Source organism: Nyctereutes procyonoides, unplaced genomic scaffold (assembly GCF_905146905.1).
Source record: "Nyctereutes procyonoides isolate TBG_1078 unplaced genomic scaffold, NYPRO_anot_genome, whole genome shotgun sequence".
In the NCBI taxonomy this organism is placed as follows: Eukaryota; Metazoa; Chordata; class Mammalia; order Carnivora; family Canidae; genus Nyctereutes; species Nyctereutes procyonoides.
Genome location: NW_026575125.1, coordinates 99,778,750 through 99,806,293, shown reverse-complemented (window position 1 = coordinate 99,806,293; position 27,544 = coordinate 99,778,750). Strand labels below are relative to the sequence as shown.

At 39.5% G+C, this 27,544-nt stretch overlaps 1 protein-coding gene across 10 annotated transcripts in view; it reads left to right on the top strand.

The window, feature by feature from the left end:
- ENOX2 (ecto-NOX disulfide-thiol exchanger 2) overlaps positions 1–27,544 on the top strand; it is a 279,607-nt gene that overhangs the window by 209,886 nt on the left and 42,177 nt on the right. For all 10 annotated transcript variants that reach the window (XR_008666143.1, XM_055338230.1, XM_055338234.1 and 7 more), the window contains 5 exons: positions 6,341–6,496; positions 14,574–14,780; positions 19,567–19,800; positions 22,792–23,004; positions 25,061–25,167. Coding sequence is in view for 9 of the 10 variants with exons in the window: in XM_055338230.1 (XP_055194205.1) it covers positions 6,341–6,496; positions 14,574–14,780; positions 19,567–19,800; positions 22,792–23,004; positions 25,061–25,167 (917 nt within the window). In the remaining variant the exon portion in view is untranslated. The remainder of the gene's footprint in view (positions 1–6,340; positions 6,497–14,573; positions 14,781–19,566; positions 19,801–22,791; positions 23,005–25,060; positions 25,168–27,544) is intronic.

Below are 27,544 nucleotides of genomic sequence, written 5' to 3'. Positions count from 1 at the left end.
GAGATAAGCAAATGGATGGTAGCCTTTTGGACAGAAATATTTGAAGGCCTGCTGCAGGTTAAGTAATTAGAGACAGACCTTAATCTGACAAGGAGTATCTTGTTTTCCTGTGGATCCATGGACTTTGTGGGAAGTAATATAGACTAATATAGACTACTATAGACTATTACTAGTCTATAGTAATATAGACTAATATAGACTAATAGGTAAAGAGTATTGTTAGTAAAAGCCACCTACTGTATGGCCTTACAGTGTTAACTCTGTTAGCTTCAATTTCCTCATCTGTAAAATAGAGAATATATATTGCCCATTCCTTAGGACTGTGAAGATTAAATGAGATGGTATGTATAAAATTGAATCATTAGCTGGAAATTCATATAAACTCAATTAATGGATAGTATTTTGGACACCATCCCTTTTCCTCTGCCACAAAAGTAGAGTTTGCATTTTACAGGAAGAACACCACTGTGAACGATCCTGCCAGAAAATATCAAGGGCTGAACCATAAAGTTGGCATGTGTGGTGTCTTTGTCAGGCATCAAAAATGGGCAACCTCTAAGATTTCTAGTGTTTTCTTTTTTTCTGATTTCACAGTATTTTTTTAAATTTCTTTTATTAATTATTTTTTTATTGGAGTTCAATTTGCCAACATATGGCATATCACCCGGTGCTCATCCCGTCAAGTGCCCCCCCTCAGTGCCTGTCACCCAGTCACCCCAACCCCCCGCCCACCTCCCCTTCCTCCCCCTCGTTCATTTCCCAGAGTTAGGTGTCTCTCATGTTCTGTCACCCTCTCTGATATTTCCCACTCATTTTATCTCCTTTCCCCTTTATTCCCTTTCACTATTTTTTATATTCCCCGAATGAATGAGACCATATAATGTTTGTCCTTCTCTGATTGACTTCACTCAGCATAATACCCTCCAGTTCCATCCACGTTGAAGCAAATGGTGGGTATTTGTCGTTTCTAATGGCTGAGTAATATTCCATTTTGTTTTGGAACCTCCAGACTAGTGTTTTGTAGACATCTGTAGTCTTAGTCCTTCAAGTAGAGTGTCACTTACCTGGCATTGTTTCAACTGGCCCTTCCACACAGCAACAGTACAGTGACAACAATTGCTCAAGACAGTAGCTCTGGGGCCTTGCAGGGTCCCAAAGCACCTTTTAAATAATCTGAGAAAAGTCATGGTCAATCTACTTTGGGTGCTTACTGTACTTTCTATTTGCATTCATTAAAAATAGCCAGCTCTATTAACTAATCACACCCCACTCCCTAGGCATGCTGCATATTCTGCATATCTATTGCTGCATGACAAACCATTTTATAGCTTAGTAGCTTAAAAAGCAATCATATTATTCTATTTTAAGAGTTTCTGGGTGAAGAATTTGGGCAGGACTCATATGGGCAATTCTGTGCCATATGGTATCAACTGGGATGTCTCAGCTATGGTAGGCTAGTCTGGAGGTTCCAAGACAACTTTATTCATATGCATGGCACCTTGGAAGGAGCAGATAAAAATACTGAGCTCAGCTGGCTCCCTCTCCTTCCATTTACTGTAAGGCCCTCTCCACATCTCTCTCTGCCATGGTAGTCCAACATGTTACACGGTGTCTTGAAGATCCCATAGCATGTGTTCCTAGAAACAAGAAGTAGAAATGGTATCTCTCCTAAGGCTTAAGCCTGAAAACAGACACAGCATCCCTTCTGTTAAAGCATTCTGGAGCCCATCCAGATTCAAGTAGGGATGGCAGACATAGGCCTCACCTCTTAATGAGAGGAGTGTCAAAGAATTTGTATCCACCTTTAATCTGTCACACTGGGAAAAAAAATAACTGTATGGAAGCACTTTGTTGCTCATCTGCCATGTTTTTAATCATACCTGTTTCACTTTATACTATAATTAATTCATTAAAACAATTGTCATATTACACTGAGAGGCAGTATAGTGGTTAAGAGCATTATAGTGAGACAAGCCTACATTTGGATTCTAGTTCTGCTTCTTCCTGGCTGTATAATCTTGGGCAAGTAACAAAATACTCAGCCCCAATTTCTGTATAAAATGAAGGATAATAACAGTAGCTAGTTCACAGGATTACTGGAATGTGATCATATAAAATTCTTAGCACAGTGCCTAGCACATTGTAAGCACCCAGTAAATAATTTGAGTGCTGATAATTGGTGATACAGCATTGTAACTGCATGGATGTTTCCAAACTAAACTATGAAGCTGAGGGTTTATCTTACCCATTTCCTCAATCCTAACACCTGGCACAGGGCCTGGCATCAAACTATTAAATGGATGGACATATGGACTACTGGATGGCAGCATAGAAATGATGTGCCTCCAGTGTAACTCTCTGGCTCAAATGCATAAAAAAAATAGAGGATGATTTACTCCTAGGTAACTACTCTAGGTTGAATGAGCACAAATTGCTAGGGAGCAGGAATGTTTAAGGCTACATTGAAATATTACTTGAAATCATGTAGTGGAGCTGCAACTCAGAGGAGCAAGCTGGCCCAACTAACACAGCATTCATAGCATCTCTAATAAGCTGGGATTTGGAGAAGTTCATGAATCAGAAGAGGGAATACAAACTAACCTCTTATGATACTTCCAGGCATGACAATGCCAAGAGTCAGAAGGCTGTAAGGAAAAAGTGCTAGAAGAAGAGATATAAAAGCAAAACAGAATGGGGTTTTTGTTGTGGGAAGGACTTTGGAGGAATACCTTGACCCTTTCCATAATCCTTTTATAAAATGATTTCAAATCTCCTTCAGAAGTTTGATTTCCTAACATAAATGTTAATACTACATACTTGTTGGTGTACTTCTCAAGCCAGGCTGGGGGCCTCAGAGAGGTAATTTCTCTGGTGTTCTATTCCCAATGTGTTTTAAATTGTCAGACTTTTTTTTTTAATAAATTAATTTTTATTGGTGTTCAATTTACCAACATACAGAATAACACCCAGTGCTCATCCCGTCAAGTGTCCCCCTCAGTGCCCGTCACCCATTCACCCCCACCCTCACCCTCCTCCCCCTCCACCACCCCTAGTTCATTTCCCAGAGTTAGAAGTCTTTATGTTCTGTCTCCCTTTCTGATATTTCCTGCACAATTGTCGGACTTCTTTGATTTTTCAGGTTCTGCAATACTTGTATAAGTCTGATGATTTCAAATGGTTATTTTCTTGGTTGGCATTGAAAATTCACATCGACTTTGGTGCTTAATGGTTGAAGATAAACAAAAGAAATAATCAATGTGTTAGGAGCCTTTGAAATGTCATGTGCAACCTGTCCTCTAGCAAGCTCTGCTAGTCACTGTAGCCTATGGAACTCTTGGCATATTGAACACAAGGAAGAAAGGGAGTTTATCTACTTTCGCTTTAGCCATATGTCATGAATATATTTGCTTTTAAATGAATTTCATAAAATATTAATGTAATCATACCAAACAGAGTGGTGAATACATCAGTCAGGAGTTATATTTATCCTGTGTATTTGTTTTTTGTTTGTCTCCATTTATTAGTAGACAATACATGGAGACAGGCATTTCTTTCTCAGTCGAAGTGGCAGAACTTGTTTAATGAACTGATGTTTCTGTAATCTGTGGTAAGGTAGAGTTCTGAGTGACAGAGCTATATGAATAACAATGAGGAGGCAGGCAGAACAATAAAAGAAAGACAAACATTTCTGTTGGAGGGGAAAAATAGATGGAATTATTTAGTTGGCACACAATCTAATCTGATCTTTTCCTACTGAAAATTAAGAGTTTGTAAATGGGTGAGATAATGTTAACAGTTTCTCCAAAACCACATACACAAGGAATCAAAATATCCAAAGGCAAAAATGGCATTTTTAAACACAGCATTCTTATTCTACAGCACAGGAACATAAGGTATCAGGGGCCTAAGTCCTCTAAGATGGAAAGGAAGACCTAGACCCCCTGCTCCCACTTGATAGAGCCTGACATATAAAAAGCTATCACAAATGCTTGTGTAATGTGGGAATGAATGCCTGAATAAGTGAACTTATTGATATGTGTATGCATGTTTTGAATGAAAGGAAGGAAACTTACCTAGCAAGACTACCACCTATCATGCCAGAGGTTTTCATATCTGTTCTGTTCTTTCATCCTTTGAGCCAAATGTCATCATTTATCCACACTTCTATCAAAAAAGAAATAGTGTTATGTTATCAGATATTAAGAAACCTTCCTTAAGGTCATATAACTAGTATATGGAGGAAAGTAAAGATATGAGAGCCACAGAGGGGGAGGAAGGGAGCATGTGTGTGTGCGTGCACACAGACGCATACACGCATGCATGTGAACAAGGGCATGTTGGCTGAACTGACATGTGAAAGGCTAAAAGTAAATTTGTTTTCTGAAAAATAAAATTTCTTCTAATTTCTTGGAAGAAATTTTTTTCTTCCCAAACATATCTGGGGTCTGGATATTTCAGCATGACAGAAATATGGGAAGATGGGGAATGCCTTCGCTCTTGTTGACTTTGCAATGGAGGATGCACATGTGCTACCTGCCTGCATATCTGCCTGATCTCAAGACTCACCCCTATTGGGCCTATTGTATCTGAAGTTCTGCTTCTAGAGGGACCACAGATTCTCCCCGCTGTTTAGATTCCCCCCTTCAATATCTTGAAAGCCACCCAGGGGATTCAGAGCCAGCTTAAGGACACGCTTATAGGTGTTGCCCCCTCAAGCCTCTGTGGTGAGCAGAGTAAGGTTTTGGGGAGTCAGACCCACACTACTACTTAACTGCCCCTACGTTATCAAAACTCCTTATGCAATATTTTCTTTGTTTGCAGCCCATTGTGCATTCTGTAGCAAAAGATAGCAATGAGAGCTGGGGAAATAAGGAAGTGGAATGCATTCCCTTCTCTCAAAGAACTTGCATTTTGATACAGTGACAAAATTTAAATGGAATTAGTACCACCCTTAGACCCAGGCAAGTGAGACCTTTGCCCTAGGTCTGCATCTCAGGGGACCTCATGCTTTGAAATGCCAATCTTGATATTTTCTAAGTCCCAGTCTGGTGCTAAGGACCAGTCAGGTAGGTAGTGTGATCAGAGTAGGTGGCCTGAGTCCATAATAGGTCCTAGAACCTATAGGTTCTAATCTTAAGAAGCACCTTTCTTGAGATGTTTAAAGTTCCTCTTCATTGCCTGGAACTGACCAGGGCTTGCAGTGCTGTCTAAGCAAGGAGTCCCATTCTCAAACTAAACCTCTGTGGTCCCCAGTCCTCCTTTCTCCCCTTGGGGCATTCTCCAATCCTCTACTCCACATGTGGAGTCAACCAGATTCTACAAGAAGCTTCAGAACTCCTGCCTATGGAGTCCTCCCAGAGTCTTGGTTCCAGGAAGGTAGCCTGGTAAGTAAATCACTCCAGCTGCCTGGTATGGTATTTCTTTCATGATATCTCATGAAATTATGCCACTGAAAGTGTTGATGCTGATTTGGTATGAATCGAATGGTGTATATAGATGAGCCCCACAGAAAAACATTTGTTTGAGGACCCCTACATATCCTAGAAGCATCCCTAAATGAAAATATGATGCAAAATAAAATGAAATTCGGTGGCAACAAATGTAGAACAGATTTTCAACATAGAGTTGAGAGTGAACCAGAATTATCTGGAAAAAGTTCTTCAGAGAGAATGGCCTTATTCTCTAAGGCAGGCCTGTAAGTATGGGGAGAATTTGGGGAGGCTCAAATGGTTCCAGGCAGGGAGAACAACATGAACAAAAGCACAGAGAACAGTTGTTTATTGAGTATTTTTTGTGCTATACATCATGCTAAGTACTTTACATTCATCATTTTATTTGTCACAGCTCCCCATAAAGTAGGGGTTTGCAAACGAGGAATTGGAGGTTCAAAAGATTCATCCTGAAAATAATAGAAGCAAATAATAGGAGGACCCAGATCTGATTCCCAAAACTATATGTTCTTAACACCATGCAATACTGCAAAAAAGTCAAGAAGTATTACAAGGGATAGCAAGAAGCCTTGTCTGAATGGAGCAGAGGTGTGTGTTGGGAACCAGTGGAAGGCAAGATCAGCAGACAAGGTACAGTCATAGTATGAAAGGCCTATGAGATATAGAGATAAATAGACTGATCAGGCAAAAACAAACAGCCCTATAACAAAAGAAAAATGCACAAGTAGAATATAATATTTAAGACCTGGTGATGCCAATGCCATGTTTTCTTAAATATTTTGCCTCTGTCTTAGAAAGATCCTTGGTTTGAAATTTATAAGGTAATATTCTACCTCTACCTGACCTTGCCTGCTGTTGTTTATTGTTCTCTCTTTTCTCTCCTTTTTTAGACTTTGATCCTGCTCTTGGAATGATGACTGGAATTCCACCAATAACTCCAATGATGCCTGGCTTGGGGATAGTGCCTCCTCCAATTCCACCAGATATGCCAGTAGTAAAAGAGATCATACACTGTAAAAGCTGCACGCTTTTCCCTCCAAATCCAAGTAATATTCTGCTTTTTCTCCACACAAGTCACAATGTTTTGGTGTCTAGGAACACTTTCTTCTTTTTCAAAAGAATACCCAAGGGCTTCATAGATGTATGTAAGAAGCTTCACCTAGAAAACAGAAGACAGGAAAATTTTCTATTAATAGGCACAGCTGAATTTTATGCACAGAACAGTAGATTTCTGTGTGCTAATTGTAGTACAAATGATAAAATAGGTTTCTAATGCCATCTGGTAAGGAATTCAAGTGTGTTCATACAAAAAAAGACACCTGATACAAATTGTTCAACACTGTCATTTGCAGACTCTCTTTTTCATAACTGGCCTACATGCTGATGATGGCAGTAAGAGTATGTCTGAGCCTACCTATGGCACATGAAAATATATATTTGGTGCTAAGAATTCTCCGTTGCTACCAGCTATACACACATCACTCAAACTAAAGCTATTTAACTGATGAGCTGCAACAGACAGTGGGGTGAGGTTTAACTTCAATGAGGGCAAAGAGTAATACTGAGACTAAGTCATACCACTTGCATCCATCCGGTCAATGAAATTCATGTGGCAATGATCTAGGGATCATTGTCAGTAATGAATGGGTTTCTCCTAAGACTCTTAACATATGCAAAGATATGGTGGCCATATTTCACTTAAAATATAACAGCAATAATTGACTCAAACATTTTTTCCTGAATCTATTTTTATTTTTTTTTTACTTTAAGCAGATCAGAAGTTATTTCTGCACATGACCCAAACCTCATTAAAGCTTTTTCCACAATTCTAGTGGTGGTGCTGGGTGGCCTACTTATGGAAGCTGCCACCACCATGCTGAGATTAAAGCTGTCAAGGGACACATCCAAGGGTTCAGGCCATAGATCAAATGAACTTGCCTTATCACAATAAACATAACTTCTGACATGTGACTTCAGATGACTATTTCATCTCCCACCTTAGGAAGGAATCAATTTATCATAGAATCAGGCCCTAGCAGGGACCCAGGTTCTACTTAGAATCTGCTCAAAACTGTGAGGATTTTAAAATCAGTCAGAGTTAGTTGAGCAAATTACCTTGGCCCCTTTTGCTAGTGAAAAATGTTCTTAATGCCTTCTCCGGGTCTTTGAACTTGATTGTCAGCAGTGTACTTCCTTCCAGGCCAGTAAGAAATCTAGGAGGCTAGCATCTCAGAAGACCAAGTTGGGAGAAGAGCTAGTATATCACAGGAGAATTAGGAAATGGAGAAGTAAGATGGCATAGTGGGCCTTACCTCCCAGCTCAAGTGGCCATTCCCGGATTTGTGTTTAGAGCATAGGTGAATGAATGGCACTGTTTTACTCTTGTCTCTTACCAGTACTGCCACTGACCTTACAAATGGACAGGGGGCTTTTTTCCCCTTTCTTCCAGTGTGTTTCTTTTGGAATCAAGAAAGCTGTGCATCACTGATACTACCTTTTTTCACATTAAAAGCCATGAATTGAGGCATTTCCAGTATTAAAACCTCCTACTTATGTAAAGGTAGATTCCTGCTGGTTTAATCATCCATTTATCACATAATCAGCCTACACTAGGCTTTCATTGTCTCAATCAAGTCCAGCGTAAGAGGATGGTTCATAACCTGTAATGTCTAGGTTGAGTACAAGAGATAACTTTACAGGCTGTTCAGTCACTGAATTTCCAAAGAATAACAGATACCTTGTATATAACACATAGATCACACTGTTGAGCAGTGTTTAAAGGAATACAGATAGGCACGGCTTAAAGAGGCTCTAACTTTTTTAAGAGGCTCTAATTTTTGGTAGACTCTAGGAAAAGAAAGAAACAGACACCCCTCAAATACATTTATCCTTCCCCACCTATACATGCCTTCTCTGTTCTGAGCTAGAAGAGCCACAGAAGTGAGAGGGAACATTTTACCTTCATGGCTCAATCCTTTAGTTCTTCATCTCTGTGTTAAGAATACTGACAGAGGGGATCCCTGGGTGGCGCAGCGGTTTGGCGCCTGCCTTTGGCCCGGGGCGCGATCCTGGAGACCCGGGATCGAATCCCACGTTGGGCTCCCGGTGCATGGGGCCTGCTTCTCCCTCTGCCTATGTCTCTGCCTCTCTCTCTCTCTCTCTCTCTCTCTCTCTCTGTGACTATCATAACTAAATAAAAAATTAAAAAAAAGAATACTGACAGAGCAATTAGTGCCAGTAAAGTGGCTTCTGGGAAGGAAGCTGGCTTTGGAATTGAATTAAAAACCAACACTCCTGGGACCCCTGGATTGAGTGCCTGCCTTTGTCTCAGGGCATGATCCCATGGTCCTGGGATTGAGTCCCACATCAGGCTCCCTGTGAGGAGCCTGCATCTCCCTCTGCCTATGTTTCTGCCTCTGTGTCTCTCATAAATAAATAAATAAACTCTTAAAAAAATAAATAACATTCCTGACACAGCTTAAAGTAAGCCACTGTTCTATTTCCTGTTTAGAACTTGGATTTTGTTAAAAGGGGGCTCAGGTTGATTGTGTGGGGGAAACACTAATGGAGAAGGCTCCCTTCTTTCTGTGCTGAAAGAATGGTAAGTACCAGTTTTGTTACCACCCCCAGACTATAAAGGTGTGATAGGAAGAGGGGTTTGATATGCTGAAACCTTTATCTTCTCCAGAGCCTACCAGCCTTGTCTGATAAGGCCTTGATTATAAACCCCAGTACTTATGCCTGCCTCTGCCTCTGCCTCTACCTCTGGTATATTCTCTTACACTCAGTGACCTCTCAGCAATAAAGTCCTGTAATTTAAAGACTCTCACAGTCTCTTTATGCACCCATCAAATCTGCTTCTGTCTTGTTGCTTCATTAGAAAGTATCTTTACCATCAATTCCTTACCCCATCTCCAACCTGACACTTCATCCATGTGCTTGTTACATATATAGAACTCAAAAGTCCTGGGGCTCCCATTGCCCACAAATGCCAAGTCCAACTCCTGACTTCAGAAGCCTTTCACTGGTATTCTCATGTGACTGTCTTCAATCCATCATTTCTACTTGCCACTTACCCACCCCTTAGTCAAGTTCAGCTGCTTCCCAGTATCACACTCCAGCCCAACTGCAAGCCTATCTTCTCCAGGAGCATTTCCACTGGGAAGATACTGAAATTAAAGCAATAGTTAATCATTCATCACTTTAATGCATTTTCACTTAAATATTGGGTACTAGGGCCAGTAGACAATTCTTACCCCTTAAATTACTTTCTCTCTCTGCTACTTTTAGTACTAGTGAACCCTTCGTCCTTTTTGAAATATTGCATCATTTGAAAGTGTAATAGTGACCAAGAGCACTAGAGAGATTATACAGATCAAGAAAAGATGACAAACAAGCAGAGTGCCCTGAGGAATTCCAACATTTTGAAATTTAAGAGAGGAGTTTGCATTTCTGTACAAAAGCCCTATTTACTATTTCCAGTTCTTTTCCAATTCTCTTTTAAATCTTCTTCATTTATGTTTTTGCCCCACCCTCTATCAAAATGCCCCTTGTTTAAGAACTCTAGTGACTTTATAATACTGAATCCAGTAGTCAATTATCAATTCTCTTCCTAATTTACCTAATAGCCATGTATGACACAGTTGATTACTCCTTACTCATTGGTATGCTTTTTTTACTTGGCTTTCAGGATACCACACTACTGGTTTTCCTCCTGCTCCAGCTGATAGATCTTTTGCATAGAGAGGTTGCATTTTGAGTCTACTATCCAGTTAACAGTAAATGTGGAATAAATGGTGGAATATCACCTGCTATCTGTGTATGGGGACGTGGGAGCACTGAGGAGCCAGAAAAAAACAATTTTTTTCATTTTCCTATTTGAGAATAGGCCAACCTCCTTTTGGCTCCTACAGCTGGCTTCTATAAAGAAAATTGGAGAAAGTGGGTAAATTGAGAATTAATGAAGGTTCACCAGTCTTCTGATTATTTCCAATAGTTGGAATTACATTAAAATATACCTGACCCCTGCTGATTGTCTAAGGGACCTTCAGGCTTGGGCTGTCAAATAAAATCAACTCTAAGACTTTGCAGTATGTAAATTCTGGCAAACCAGTGGAGTGATCCGTGACGCTTCTTTGAAGAGCAAGATACATGCAAGTGGTTTATAGGTCCTCCATGCTGCCCCCTGCCTCAATTCTCAAAGATCAGCAGTGACTCGAACCTTTTTGTTGTTGTTGTTGTTTGTTTGTTTGTTTTTAATAATAAATTTATTTTTTTATTGGTGTTCAATTTGCCAACATACAGAATAACACCCAGTGCTCATCCCGTCAGGTGCCCCCATCAGTGCCTGTCACCCATTCGCCCCCACCCCCCGCCCTCCTCCCCTTCCACCACCCCTAGTTCGTTTCCCAGAGTTAGGAGTCTTTATGTTCTGTCTCCCTTTCTGATATTTCCCACACATTTCTTCTCCCTTCCCTTATATTCCCTTTCACTATTATTTATATTCCCCAAATGAATGAGAACATACACTGTTTGTCCTTCTCCGATTGACTCATTTCACTCAGCATAATACCCTCCAGTTCCATCCACATTGAAGCAAATGGTGGGTATTTGTCATTTCTAATGGCTGAGTAATATTCCATTGTATACATAAGGCACATCTTCTATATCCATTCATCTTTCGATGGACACTGAGGCTCCTTCCACAGTTTGGCTATTGTGGACATTGCTGCTAGAAACATCGGGGTGCAGGTGTCCCGGCGTTTCATTGCATCTGAATCTTTGGGGTAAATCCCCAGCAGTGCAATTGCTGGGTCGTAGGGCAGGTCTATTTTTAACTCTTTGAGGAACCTCCACACAGTTTTCCAGAGTGGCTGCACCAGTTCACATTCCCACCAACAGTGTAAGAGGGTTCCCTTTTCTCCTCATCCTCTCCAACATTTGTGGTTTCCTGCCTTGTTAATTTTCCCCATTCTCACTGGTGTGAGGTGGTATCTCATTGTGGTTTTGATTTGTATTTCCCTGATGGCAAGTGATGCAGTGACTCGAATCTTAATGCTGATTGCCCCAACAGAGCTCACCAGAGTAGGTGCTTAGTTGTAATTAGAGTTGCTAGAAACTCCTCCTTTTCCATTACCAGAGATTAAAATTGTTTATACTCTCAGTTTTCTTGAGTCATGTTACGTGAAGTTTTCTTCTTCTTTATCCAGATTGGTAATTGGGGTGTTAGAAGAGTTTGGCACATTACCTGATTAATAGGTGGATTTTGAATTTGCTCTCATATGAAGTTATCATTGCTGTGCCCAGATCACTGTATTTCAGTGAGATTAGAAAATCAGGCCCAGACAACAAAGTGCTTTGAGCTGTTAATTAAAGAATAAGTACTAAGGAAGACAGTACAGCCCATTGCCTTATTGAGTGGCATATACCTATCTCAGCAAATGCTATCAAAGAGGCTTTCTCCATTTACCCAAGGAAAATAAATAAATCCCCAGCATTCTTGACACTACTTTTAGTGGCTTTTATGCTTTCTTACTTAGCAGTTACCACAGAATAATCACAGCATCTGAATAAAGTGATGACTTCATCACAGAAATTTTAAATTCCACAAATGTTGGTGTTATATGTTAACTGTGGTGGTAACCAGACATTCCTTAGAGTCTCTCAATAGACCAAAAGGTAGACTGAACTAAGCAAACTTAAATAATATAAAAAGGTAATCATTTGCTTCACAAAAAGTTTCTTTACCATCAAATTCCTTAAATAGCAAACTTCAGAAGGATTCTAAACAGGATTTTCTGCTAAAGCCCTTGTTTTGAAAACATGGCTCTAACTGTATGGATACTCTTGAAAATTTTTTACCTATATAGTCAGTGGCTGGGTTGTATTCCATGGTCAAAACCATATGTGTCTTCCTAGCTGTAGATTCCTCTACTGAGAAGAGTGACTCCTTCCCAAACCAAACCTTATCTGAAGATCTGGATAAAGCAAGGAGCTAGTAGTTTAAAAGTCCAGGCCTTAAGCTACCACTCTACTGCAGACTTGTGGTAGGGTTTAGAAAACCTCAGATTGGTAATTAGGAAACCTGGGTTCTATAAGAGTAAATAATAATAAACACTACAATAACTGCTATCTGTTGGGAACCTATCAAATGCTAGGCATTGTACCACTTACAATATAGACAGATTATTGATTACCCTACAAAAACCCTTGTAAGGTAGAAGACAGTATCCCTATTTTACAGATGAAAGAATGAGGTTCTCAGAGGTTATGTAATTTTCATAAGATCCTACAGACTATTATTAAGATTTAAATCTAGGTTTACCTGCTACAGGCTCATGTTCCTTCTCTTTCTAATTAAGTGACCTTGAATGAGTCACTCAACCTCACTCAGCTAAGGTTTTTGTCTATAACATGAGAAGTTTAGACCAAGTCAGTGGTTTTCAATCCTAGCTACCATTAGTTGCCTGAGGAGCTTTAAAAAATACTGCACAGGCTGTACCCCAGACTAATTAAATCACTCATTGGAGTGGACCCAGGAATTTTTTGTTTGTTTGACTCCCAAGTTGATTCTAATGTGCTGTCAGAGTTGAGAATCACTGGAAGTGTGATAATAGAACCCTTCCATTTCTTAAAACTCAGAAGCATAAGTCTCAAGAGATTCTGGACCACATTTTCCCCCTTTCTGGCTAAAATCAAATAACTCCAGTGCCCATGACTACGATATTTCAGATTCCTGCTCACTGGGTAATCTTCCTTTTCCTTTTAAACTTTTCCTGTAGAACAAAAGACCAATACAGTGAGTTCTTAAAATGACAGAAAATTTTAAACAACAAACTTCGTAAGTTCCCTAAATCCCTTTACCCCTTTTATTGACTAAATGGAGGAAAAGAGAGCAACACGAGAACCTGATTATTCTGAGCCACACTGATAAGACAAACGGTGGTAGCAAAATGAGGAAGCTAGAGATTCTCATACCCAAAGAAGCTCCCAAATCATCTGCTTGCCAACTTGGATAAGTGTCAAGTGGAGACCTTGGCCTGATCTACAAGTGAGACTCATTTATTTTTGCATGGGGGCTGTAATCACTAGTTGTTGAGCTCTCCAAATCTTGAGCTGGGAGAATTATTGTAAAGAGCTGAATGGAAGGACTGGATTACACAAAATAAATCCTTGCAGAAAAAAAAACACTAAAAAAACAAAACAAAACAAAAAACCTTGACCATCATACTTTGTTTTGTTGTGGTATGAACTTTAGAATTTTGCTTGGGAAATGCTTGAATACATATAAATAGCAAGAAGGAGCTGGCAGATATAGCAGGCTTTATGTATAACATGAGTAAGTAGAAAGCATATTTTTAGCAGAGGGAGAATCATCTCATTAAGTAGGTTTTTAATGATTCTCTATAGCCAAATTTATCTCACTTTAGTTAATGATTTCGTAGATGAGCTTACTTTCTCTGCTTTATTTCAACCTTCCCTCTAAATGCTTTACAATTGGCTCTAGACCTCACCTCTCTAACCAGAAATTTGAGGAAGAGGTCACTAGTATCAAAAGACAAAAAAAATATATAAAGGATGGTTTTGACTTTGTCAGCCAAATCATTCTGGTACTCATAAATATTTTTGTAAATGTTTACCCCATCATTGTCAAATTAATTCTGAAACAGTTCTTTCAGTAAGCATGAACAGAGAGAATTTAGTAACTATAAATGGAATTAAACAACCTTTCTCTCAGGGACCTTGGTTCTGAGAATTCCAGAAAGTAAGAATTTAAAGTGAATGGATTTCCCCTCAACAATCTTCTTAGCAAAAATGACTGAAAAATGGACATAGCTGAGTTGTCACAACAAAAGTAAAGAACAGAATTAAAGAACTCTGGATGGGACAGACAGATAGGTCTGAGTCTTTGTCATTTAGACATCATGGTCACCAAACCATTGAATAAAATGATTTCCATGTGCTGTGGAGCAGAGATGAGAGCCTTTAGAGGCCACATGTTTCTGGCACTCTTGGGGCCAAATTTTGATGGGGACCATAGGCTATCTCTGGGACATGTTAGATTTCTAAGAGATCTATCCCAAACAAACATCTTAATTTCAAATGCTTTTGTAATCCGCTCAGATCTTCCACCTCCTGCAACTCGAGAACGGCCACCAGGGTGCAAAACAGTATTTGTGGGTGGCCTGCCTGAAAATGGGACAGAGCAGATCATCGTGGAAGTGTTCGAACAGTGTGGAGAGATCATTGCTATTCGGAAGAGCAAAAAGAACTTTTGTCACATTCGCTTTGCTGAGGAATACATGGTGGACAAAGCCCTTTATCTTTCTGGTAGGTGTTTAGTCATGAGTGATGTGCCCACCAGGCATAATGCAGAGATTGGGGATCAGGGCATTTGCATCTGTGGCAGATAAGTTTGGGCTTAATGGTATATTCCTTCTTGCCTTCAGAGATGGAAAATGAATGTTCCACCCAACTTCTTACTTTAAAGTTCTTTGGTAGTTCTCAGTTGTCCAAAACTGCTTACTCATCACATCTAAGGGCCTTGATTATCTGTCTTACCTCACAGCATTATCTCCCAGTTCTTCCCTCACATACCATGTCCTATCCGCCCCAAGGTAATTCTAGTTCTCAGAATGTGCCGTGGTGCTATATGCTTTCTCCTCTGGCTACAATTACCTTTTCCATCCCACCTGCCATATATACATCTGCATACCCCAAAGCTCCAGCTCAAGCATAACATCTTCTGGAAAGCTTTCTCTGACTTCTCTCCCCACTGTGTCCCAGGCTGGTCTGGGCACCCCTTCCTCAGTACTTCCACAGTACTCAATGTTTTCTCCTAGCATGACACCTATAGCACCATGCTAAAACTGTCTCTTTGACCAGAGTATGAACCTCTTAAAGGAAAGGACTGTGTCTTATTTAACTTTGAATCCCCAGTATCTAAGGAGGAGGGGAGGTCAGTTAGATTCTTCTTGCAATAGGCCAGGGAAAATGTAATGAGGGTTTGAATAAGAAGGCTGCTAACATAGAGAAGGAGAGGAGGAAGCAGCTGTAGAAAATTCTTTTTATTATGTTTTTTAAATTTTAATTCCAGTTAGTTAACATATAGTGTTCTATTAGTTTCAGGTTTACAGTATAGTGATTCAACACTTTCATACATCACTCAGTGTTCATCCCGACATGTGCCCTACTTAATCCCCATCACCTATTTCCTCCATCCCCCCACCCATCTCCCCTCTGGTAACTATTAGATTGTTCTCTATTGTTAAGAGTCTGTTTCTTGGTTTGTCTCTCTCTTTTTTCTCCTTTGCTCATTTGTTTCTTAAATTCCACATATGAGTGAAATCATATGGTATTTGTCTTTCTCTGACTTACTTCATTTAGCCTAATACTCTGTGGCCCAATCCATGTCATTGCAAACAGCAGGATTTCATTCTTTTTATGGCTGAATAATATTCCATCGTATATATTCCATTCCATATATATATACTACCTCTACTTTATCCATTCATCTATCAATGGACACTTGGGCTGCTTCCATAATTTGGCTATTGAGATGTAGAATATTCTTATTACATTTGCTAACTGCTATAAAATGTACTGAAGATTTGACAGCACTTAGGAATGATAATAGAGCATTCTACAATAGACTATTTTAATAAGAACTTAAAAGTCTTGAAAAACTCTGAACAGTTGTATATAAAAGATGACATGCTGCTCAGGAGATATCCATCTAAACATCACTGAAATCGGTTTTCTGGCAACAACCACCTCCTGGAAACATTCTCAAGGCTTCCAGAGGAAAGGAGATTGCAATCAGAGATGTGAAAATAACTAAATTTTGCCCTTTAAATTTGAACCTGCTCCCTGAAAGCTCATAAGTGCTAGAAATCTGAATTAGATGGCTGTTCTCCCACATGTTAAAAAAAAGAGGTTAACACAAACAAAAATCTCTTAGAAAAGGGGCTGGGAATGTAGAAACACCATTTTTTCTATTGGCGATTGAGTATCTTAGGGAGCTGGCATTGTGCACGGTATACCAATCTCATACCATCACAATATCTGTCGTGTGTTTATACTATGCTTTCATTTCATGTCATCCTCTTATTTGATCCTCTCCATGATTCTAGGAGAATAGGCAAGGTAATCATTAATAGGCATTTTTCTCATGGCTCAGATGGTCAAATAAGATGACTGAGTGTGAGAGTGCATTGTAAACTGTAAAGATCCCTAGCAAAATGTGCTTATGAAACTTATTCTTCCTCTTTCTGAAAATAATGTGGGGGCAGCCCGGGTGGTTCATTGGTTTAGCACTGCTTTCAGCCCAGGACATGATCCTGAAGACCTGGGATCGAGTCCCATGTCGGGCTCCCTGCATGGAGCCTGCTTCTCCTTCTGCCTGTGTCTCTGCCTCTCTCTCTCTCTCTCTCTCTCTCTCTCTCTCTCTCTCTCTCTCGAATAAATAAATAAATAAAATCGGTAAAAAAATAAAAGGAATGTGTAGCAGTTTTAGTGGTAAGGGGTATTATTCTTTATAACAGCTTTGTTGAAGTGTAATAATTGACAATCAACTTCACATATTTCTAAAATGATGTTTGGTTTTATTGACATACATATAGCTGTGAAACCATCACTACAGTCAAAATAATTGACATGTCCACCTCCCCCAAAAGCTTCCTTCATACTCCTTTTGTGAATCCTTTCTCCTACCCCTCCCTTCTCTCCCCAGACCACCACTGCTCCATTGTCTGTCAGATTAGTGTACATTTTCTAGAGTTTCATATAAATGGAATCATACATTTTGTATGTTCTTCCTTCCTTGGTATGGATTCACATTTCCATTTGGTATCATTTTTCCTGTGCTTAAATTTCCTTTAACAAATTTTATAGTGCAAGTCTGCTCCTGATTAATTCTTTCAGCATTTGTATGTATCAAAAAGAGTTTATTGCACCTTTCTTTTTGAAAGATGTGTTCTCTGGATGTAAAATTATAGGTGGGCAGTTTTATTTTTCCTCTGAGATGTTACTTCTTTATCTTCTTACTTCTATTGTTTCCAAAGAAATATGTTATCTTTTTGTTTCTCTGCACATAATGTTTCTTAAGTCTATGGCAGCATTTAAGATGTTCTTTTCATTACTGGTACTGAGAACTTTGATTATTTTGTGCTTGGTGTAATGTCCTTCATGTTCCTTGTGCTTAACTTTCATTGAAATTCTTAGATCTCTGAGTTTTCATTAAATTTGGACATTTTTATGCCCTTATTTCTTCAAATATTTTTCTATTCCCTCCCCTCTCTCCAGTCATGGCCCCAGTTAGGCTGTAGAAGGCCCCTTGAAGTTGTCCCACAGCTCACTGTTACTCTTTTCATTTTCTTTCAGTCCTTTTCCTCCATATTTCATTTTGAATAGCTTATATTGCTGTGTCTTCAAGTTCATTAATCTTTTCTTCTGCAGTGTCTAATTTGCCTTGGTCCTATTCAGTGAATTTTTTTCACCTCAGATATTATACTTTAAATCTCTAGAAATTTGGTTTTGGTTCTTTTTTATGTCTTTTTTGTTACACGTTAATATGGTTACATTTACTCTAATTTCTTAAGCATATGAATCCAATTATAGTAATTGTTTTCCTGTCTTTGTATATTAATTATATTCTCTATCACTTCTGGGTCTATTTAGATTGGCTGATTTTTTAAATCTTACAATTTTCCTGCTTCTTTGAATATTAGGTAATTTTTTTATTGGATACCAAACATTGTGAACTTTACCATATTGGGTACCAGATATTTTCCATTCCTGTAAATATCTTTGAACTTTGTTCTGGGATGCAGTTAAGTAACTTGGAAAAATTTTTATTCTTTTAGGTCTTGTTTTTTAAGCTTGGTTCAGCAGAACCAGGGCAGGATTTAGTCTAGGGCTCATTTTTCTCCACTAAGGCAACACTCTGTGAAATATTCTTTTTTTTTTCTGCTCTGGCTGTGGGGAAAGGAACTATTCCCAGTCCTTTGTGAGCTCCAGAGAGTGTTACACACACAGATCTCTGAAGTTCTTTCTCTGTATAGCTTTCTTCTTTCCAGGTTCTGCCATATAAACTCTATCTGCCATCGATAGTCTCCCTGGATTCCTAGTTCAATCTCTTCAGGGAGCTCACCATGGTTTGACTGAGTTCCCCTCCCTGTGCTGAGGCCTAGAAACTCTCTCTATGTAATAAACTGGAGAAATCAAAGGGATCACTTCATTTGCTCCATGTTTCTCAGTGATCTCTGTCTTCATCGCCCAATGTTCAAAGTTTTAAAAACCATTTTTTCATATATATTGTCCACATTTTTAGTTAAGGCAGGAGTTGTTCTGCAAGCTTATGCTAAGAATGAAGGGAAATAAACGTATGTGGAAGCAGCTAGCTAAGTTTCTGAAACTTAAAAAATCAATAAAACATTAATGTTTTTTGTTTTTGTTAAGAAATTTAACTTGGCCAGTACAGCTGGCACAAAAAGTAGAGGTATAGACTTGAATCCTGGTTTTCTAAATCCTGGTCTTATACCACTATATTACCAGCACATACCTCTTTTTTGAAGGATCCCGAATTATTTATCACCTGGTTTACAGACCACTCCCCATCATATCCATTTTTTCCCAGTTAAGCAGGTGATTCATAGTTGTCAAATACATCAAAGAAGCAGTTTGGGGGACCAGAATGCCAAGCGGATCCATTTAAATTTTATCAAAATTCTACGTGGTGATATGACTGACACTCCTGAAGTTATCCAAAGACATCACAGTCTGAGGCTACCTTTCCCATTCTTTCCAACCCATGGTGCCATATAAGACTCATTCTTAATACCATTACCCATAGAGCCTTCCTCTACCAGAGATAGGGTGGCAGATAGAGGAATAGAATTCCTAAGAACAAGATTGACCTAACCCATAGAATAGTAAACTGTTATCAGAAATGAAACTATACTCCAAGTCTTTTGATGGTTCACCTACCATAGTAGGGAGAGAATTCAAGGTTATGTGGTCACTTGCACCTGCCGCAACCACATCTGAAACACTGAACTTGGAAAAGAGTTCATTGAGCTACTCCTGTACTCCTCTCTCTTCCTCTTGGTGCACTCAGGTTATCGCATTCGCCTGGGATCTAGCACTGACAAGAAGGACACAGGCCGGCTCCACGTTGATTTTGCACAGGCTCGAGATGACCTGTATGAGTGGGAATGCAAACAGCGTATGCTTGCAAGGGAGGAGCGCCACCGTAGAAGGATGGAAGAAGAAAGATTACGCCCACCATCCCCACCACCAGTGGTTCACTATTCAGATCATGAATGCAGCGTTGTTGCTGAAAAACTAAAAGGTACAGAAAGCACTTAAGCTTTGTGATTAAAAGAACTCTTTGGGAAAATTTAATAGATATATTGGTGTTGTTGGCATTTAATAATTTGAATTTCCCGCTAACGGATCCTAAGCATTCTTGTGTTGGAGTTTTGCAGATTAGAGAAGTATACCAAGTAACTGAAGAAGCAGAAAAACTTGTCCCTCACTCCCAGGGGGTTTGGGTTCCTTCACTGCCTCAAGAGATGGTGTTTTTCTCTATATACATAAGAAGACGAGATGCTTTTTTCCCACTTTTCTACATCAGAGAATTTTAGCTATGATTCATTACTTAGGACCTGTCAGCATCCGATTTCTTTGTGGATAACAAGTTAGTTTTGAATTCTAAATCAGAATGATAGAAGTTGATGTGACCCTGGAAAACTCTGGTTAAAAACACACACACACACACACCAAAAAAAAAAAAAAAACAAAACAAAAACTCCCTTTCCACAGATGAGAAAATGCGGGCCCAGAGAGTGATCAATCACTGTGTCTATTCTTAGATCGCTCAAAGACTTAACTGCAACCAACCAAAAGAGGACTTCTTTAAATACTTAAAATGGCCAAACTTTATTTCACCTAGTGACTATGGAGACTTTGAGACATTGCTAATGCTCCCTTTTGTTTGTGTTTCTGTTGCCCCTGCTTGACTCTCAGAGCCATTATTCTAATTTAATATTAATTGCCCTGCCTGGGCTCCTGCATTAGGTGCTCCAATCCAGTCTTTTTCATTCTCCAAGTATGGTTGATTTTATTGGATGAATGCTGCTGTCCTATTGATATTATTGATGATACCAACCCAGATCTAATGGTATGAATTTTCCCTGATTCTTGTGCTCTAGACTCAGCAAGATGCTGCTAATTCCGCTTTCCTCATTCACCAAAGTTGTTTGTAACATATAGCCTAAGAGATTCATTCACACATTTAAGAAATCCTTCATTTGGATTGATTTTGCCTTCCTTTAAGAGAAGAGAAACACAGAGTACAGACACAGAAATAATGGTACATTTTGAAAAGCTAGAAGGGTGGAAAGCATTGGTAAAACATCATATTCATAGGACACCAAACAAGTTGGTTTGAATTTTTTTTAAAGATGAATGTGTTGGTTATGTGGACCTGATGCAAAAAATGAACAGCAAACATAAAGATTGTATGCAAGTAGTAGAAGAAAAAGCTGCTATAAAGGGGAGGTTTACCTGTCATTACATGTCTGCACTGAAAAATGACAAGAGGCAAGAAGTTCAAATCACAGTGAGAGACAGTTCCAGGGATATAAGGGTTTCTGGCTAGTCAGGGATGTGGAGCCCTAGAAGGGGCCTTTAGTTGGATGCAAATGGATTCTCTTTCTCAGGAGCCTTTAACAGCAGAATTTATAAGTGCCTATCTCAGGAAGCTTAACCAGAAGCTTTGGATAAGCTGTGCTACTATTTTAACATCAGAAAACAACTCCTAACTAGCTGCAGAAATCTACTTGGAGGGTTCCTCAGGCAAGAGAAGCAGGATGTGGAGAAATGTAGAAATAGAATTAATTACATCAAAATAGACTGTGACTGGGACCGAGTGAAAAACCTGGGGCTGTGGACTGAATGCAGGAATGAAGCTATAAAAGGTCAAAAATGTAAGTGTTTATACCTAAAGAACTAACCATGTAACTAACTCTTTCTTAAGGTTCCCTCCAACACTATAATTTCATGGTTCCAGGATAAAGTTACTATCAAATTCAAGTTAAACTCAAGACTCAAATTTACTTTTCCATATTAAAAAAACAGGACTGTAGGATTCTGAAGTTCTCTCATTGCTAATTCATACGGTATATACATGCACACACACACAATCAGGGAGGTTAAGAAATCTGCAATATGTGGAAACTCTAATCAGTAAACTTCTACTCTAATCAGTAAACTATCAGTAGAGAAAACTTTTTTTTTAAAAGAAGAAACAATTCTCCTTCTGAAAATTCTTCAGAAAATTCAACCAATCTGACTACTTTTTGGGTCTTTCATCCTTTCAGGTTGCCTGCATGTGCCCTTGTGTGCTCATGTGCGCACACATGGCTCCTCATCCTCTGCAGTTCATTTATTTTTTTATATAAATTTATTTTTTATTGGTGTTCAATTTGCCAACATATAGAATAACACCCAGTGCTCATCCCATCAAGTGCCCCCCTCAGTGCCCGTCACCCAGTCACCCCCACTCCCCACCCACCTCCCCTTCCACCACCCCTAGTTCATTTTCCACAGTTAGGAGTCTCTCATGTTCTGTCTCCCTTTCTGATATTTCCCACTCATTTTTTCTCCTTTCCCCTTTATTCCCTTTCACTACTTTTATATTCCCCAAATGGATGAGACCATATAATGTTTGTCCTCCGGTTGACTTATTTCACTCAGCATAATACCCTCCAGTTCTATCCATGTCGAAGCAAATGGTGGGTATTTGTCGTTTCTAATGGCTGAGTAATATTCCATTGCATACATAAACCACATCTTCTTTATCCATTCATCTTTCGATGGACACCGAGGCTCCTTCCACAGTTTGGTGATTGTGGACATTGCTGCTATAAACATCAGGGTGCAGGTGTCCCAGCATTTCATTGCATCTGTATCTTTGGGGTAAATCCCCAGCAGTGCAATTGCTGGGTCGTAGAGGAGATCTATTTTTAAGTCTTTGAGGAACCTCCACACGGTTTTCCAGAGTGGCTGCACCAGTTCACATTCCCACCAACAGTGCAGGAGGGTTCCCCTTTCTCCACATCCTCTCCAACATTTGTTGTTTCCTGCCTTGTTAATTTTCCCCATTCTCACTGGTGTGAGGTGGTATCTCATTGTGGTTTTGATTTGTATTTCCCTGATGGCAAGCTCTGCAGTTCATTTAACAAGCACTTTCAATGAGCCATGGCGGCCTCCTTACCAGCATGTTGGGTAGATAGAGACGTGGTTATGTTTAGTGATCTGAAAAACCCTCTCTCTTCAGATGATTCCAAATTCTCAGAAGCTGTGCAGACCTTGCTCACTTGGATTGAGCGAGGAGAGGTGAACCGTCGCAGTGCCAACAACTTCTACTCCATGATCCAGTCAGCCAACAGCCATGTTCGCCGCCTGGTGAACGAGAAAGCTGCCCATGAGAAAGACATGGAAGAAGCTAAGGAGAAATTTAAGCAGGCCCTGTCCGGAATTCTCATTCAATGTGAGTGGAAGTCAGAGTTCTGTGGAAGGGTGAGAGCGCCCTTCACTTAGGTGCCACATTCTCTGAATGAGAGCCAGGCCTACAAAGAGCCATCCTGTGGCATGGGGCAAGGATCCCTTCTTCTTTGCCCTGTGCTCTCCTTATATTGTCAAATGCCTGAGCTCCGGTTTAATGGGATACATGTGGGTACCTCCTATGTTTACTTTTTTGGGTATATCTCCTTCAGCTCCTTAGAAACACTGACAGCTAGACCACAATCTTGTGCTTTTACTTTTGCTTGTTTTCAAAAGTAAGTGATAAGTACCCCCAGGCCTCAGTGGAAAGTTTGGTATTTCATTGTGAAAGTTAGAAGGCAGCATCAGCATTTGTAAGCTTCTCTGCTGCAGATTTGCATCATTATCATACTATGTTTTTCAGGTACTACATGTTAGTGAAAGTATAATTATGTTTCCCAGGGTGATTGAATAGAAACCAAATTTGCTACTTCTACCTATTGTTTTCCCTTTACTTTCTTCTACTTCTGTATTTTTTCTGGATGTTGTAGACAGTGGGCGGAATGGGAAGCCACCAAAATGGCCATTTTCAAAAAGAAGTACTACTCCAAACCTTTTCAAGGTCTCTTAAATGAGACAGATCAGAAAAAAATCTTAAGTGATGTTTTTAGTTCAGCATATTATACAACTATGTGCACACATATTTTGAGTAAGGAACTATATTCACCTTAAGAATAAGGGTATATGCTTCTCCCTCTGCCTATGTCTCTGCCTCTCTCTCTCTCTCACTGTGTGCCTATTATAAATAAATGAATAAAAAAAAATTTAAAAATGGGTGGCGCAGTGGTTTAGCGCCTGCCTTTGGCCCAGGGCACGATCCTGGAGACCCGGGATCGAATCCCACGTCGGGCTCCCAGTGCATGGAGCCTGCTTCTCCCTCTGCCTATGTCTCTGCCTCTCTCTCTCTCTCTCACTGTGTGCCTATCATACATAAATGAATAAAAAAAATTTAAAAAAAAGAATAAGGGTATAGCTTTATTATTTGGCTTTAAACAGTTAAGGCCCACTCTTCTCATATGTGACTTCCCACACTTGACTCACATAATTAGGATTAAAGAAGAGTTCTTTCATTTTCCATTTTTATATTGAAAATATATACAGGCCTAGAATCCAGGCTAAGAAAGTACATATTTTTAGGACCTCAAAACAAATAGTAAAAAAGAGCAGCAAGCATCATGGGACTATAAATCCTTAAATCATTCATAGGATACAATCAGGGCTGTAATGAAAAAAAAAAAGAACACCTCTGGATTTTCTTACTGTGAACATCCACCCAGGAAAAGGCTCTAGTCCTACTGTTCCTTTCCCAGAGAAGTCATGTCTAATTTTCCCTCCTCTTGAACTGGTTAGGTAAAAGCACTAGAATATTTGTATACATTTCTCTGTTTGACATCTTAAGAGACTATGAAAAATACTCTTTGGACTGCACTTACAGTATTCTTCCACAAAACTTCTATTTCTCTGGTCAATGAGCCTATCTATGTAGACTTAAAATAGATTCCCTTCATCTTAGGTTCTGATTTGATGATTCTGGTTAAATATACCTCGGAAAAACAAAAGGGTGGATTCTGTTGAAGTGAAGCATGCAGGCTCATTTTGGAAGGCTAGTTTATGAAAGAGGTCCGTGGTCCAAAGGAGCTGGTACAACCAGCCGCTCGTTGCCACGCTGTGCTGGGTCATTAGTACTAAATCACATTCACTACAACTCTTACCTCACCTGCCTGAATACATACAGACTTTCTGTATTAAAACTTTAGTCACCATTTCACCCCAAACCTTCTGGAGTTTCCTTTCTTTATTCTGTGTATGGATATCTCTGCCTTTGAGTTTTCTTTAAGATCATGGTTCTCCAACATATGTAACCTTTTCTGAGCACAACCGTAGCCTAGTGGTGTCCTGAGAAGATAAAACAAGCCTGATGCATCCCTTATTTCTTTTCTCCTCTCTTTTGCCATCCCTGGATGATACCTCAACCTGATTCAACTGCTGATCTGATGCCACAGTTGAGCAGATAGTAGCTGTGTACCATTCTGCCTCCAAACAAAAGGCATGGGACCATTTCACAAAAGCCCAGCGTAAAAACATCAGCGTTTGGTGCAAACAAGCTGAGGTTGGTAACTTTTTACTCTGGTAGCCCCTCAGGGGGACAGTTTCTTTCTTTAACAAGTTATTGATTTGGAGTTTAGTGATAATTAAACAGTGCCAAGCTCCCATGATCACAACAAGGCTCTAATGAAACACTACAATGTGTTCTCTAGCCTGTCACTGTGACCAGACCATGTGCTGCCGAAAAGGTAATAAATGTGCACGTGTTGTCTTGAATGCATTCTGCTGGATGAAAAACTTAGTGAAACTGCAGCTGTGAAATTGTAAGTTTACTTCTCTAAGCTAGCTAGTCTTGGGTACAATAATTACTGACCCATGTGTCTAGTGTTAGTAATATTAGGGCTGTCTTATATTTATTAGAGCATCTTGACAGTTGAGGCTGGAAGCTGCCTGGTGTTACATTGGAGCATTGAAATTTCTGAGCCTCTTTTATCAAATCCACTCAGCCATCATTATAGGTGGCAGCTTTAAAGGTAACAGAGGACTCTGATTTCAAATTAAGGTTGACACACAGCTCTGTGCTTGTGCTCAGGTGACTTTTAGCATAGAATATATCTGATGTGATTAGGCTGCTATCCTGATTCCAAGATTAAAAACCAAGATGGGAGGTTTGTTTTTGTGGATCTGCCTTTGGAATGGCATATACTTCAAGTTCTTCTGTTCCTGTGAGCAACTTCCTTACCCAACCCCTGGCACTTTTGGTCTGTGCATGCAGCAACTTTTTCAACTTTGTTTCTGGGTCCTCTTTGCTAGTGTGGTAGCAGTCCTGTTATTTCTAGCAGTGCAGGCTATCATATTCCTTAATGTTTACATAGCATTTGTAAGGCATTTGCATTTCATAAAGCACTTTCACATTGGTTGCCTCACCTATGTGAACCTCCCAGGAGATGTGGTATAGTGGAAAGAATGCTGAATCTGGAGTCAGAGAATCCATATCTTAGCTCTGACACATTGCAGCCCTGTGATTTCAACCAAGTTAGTCAACCATTCTTGGTCTCTGCTTTTTCACCTATAAATTGGTGATAATAATGAAACCAGTCTTGTGTGATTAAATGAGATGAGAGATGTGTAGAGTTTGAAAAATATAAATGCTATCTAAATGACAAATAATAATATTTCAGTTTACCATTCACAACTCCATAAGGGATAATAAGTAGGCATGATAGCCATGTTTTACATGTGAAGAAATTGAGATGCAGAAATGTTTACACAGCCAGTAAGTGGTCAGTTCAAGACTAGAAATTCTTTTTGGAGCCCTGGTATAAACTGCCTTGTGCTCTTGAGTGAGCCATGTAATCTTTGTGGACCTCAACTTCCTAACCTATAAAATGAAGATAGCCATCTATTCTTTCCTTCCTTCATGAGAATACATGGCATAGTTTGTGGCAACAATTTGAAAACTGTGAAAAGCATTTAGAGGAAAATAAGCCAAACCATGTTCATAAACTGATAGTTTCTGAGCCATCAGTTCTGGCTCAGCAAAGGGATCTGGGAATCAGTGAGAGGTCCCTGAGGACATCAGCCCAATGGATAAGTAGAGTCATACAAAGCTAGTAATGTTTTAAATTATTTTTAAAAAGAAAATTAGGAACAAAACAGGGAGCTATTGTCTTACAGTAGCACAAAATTATTTTAGAATCCTAGGGATACCCAACTTTGTTGAGGCTCAATAAACAAAATTCCACAGTTCAATTCAAACATTAACAAAAAGCACATTCTCTGTCTGAGGCATTATGACAGGCAATGCAGGACGAGATGGTCTTTGCCCTCGGGGAGCTAGAAAGGTAAAGAAAGTGATCAAGGTGGGGGGAGGGGAGTAGAGCTTAATATCAAAATTAAAAATATCCAAATTCCTTAGTTTGAACAGTTCAGAAAATTAAAGGTTGAGAAAAAATGCTCATTATGTCTTATAATTATAGAAAAGCAGTATTAAGTCTCTACTTTTTTTCAATACATGTACACATGTATCCATATTCAGGGTTGGAAGAAGCTGCCTCAACTGCCACAGCCATTGAGGAAAGCCCTGCCAGTATAATAATGTCTTTTCATAGGAGGAAGGGAGCCTCTGATTTGAGCACTGACTTGCCCAGACCACAACCCTTCTATAAATGACTTTGCAGTAAAATATTTCCATGAATATTATTTATCAAGGCTTTCTATAAGAACTATAGTTCTATCAAGCCTACCTATCTGGTGGGTCTATACTTGAGTTTAATTACCTTCTCAGTAAAGATAGTCAGTAAACTGGACATTTCAATGGGCCTGTAGAGAATGAGAGTTATCCACCCTATCACCTAATATTGTAGCAGACCTTCCTTGGCAGAGTGATGAGGATAAAGGATATGGCTAGCATGACTTGCCAAGAACTACATGTTTCATGA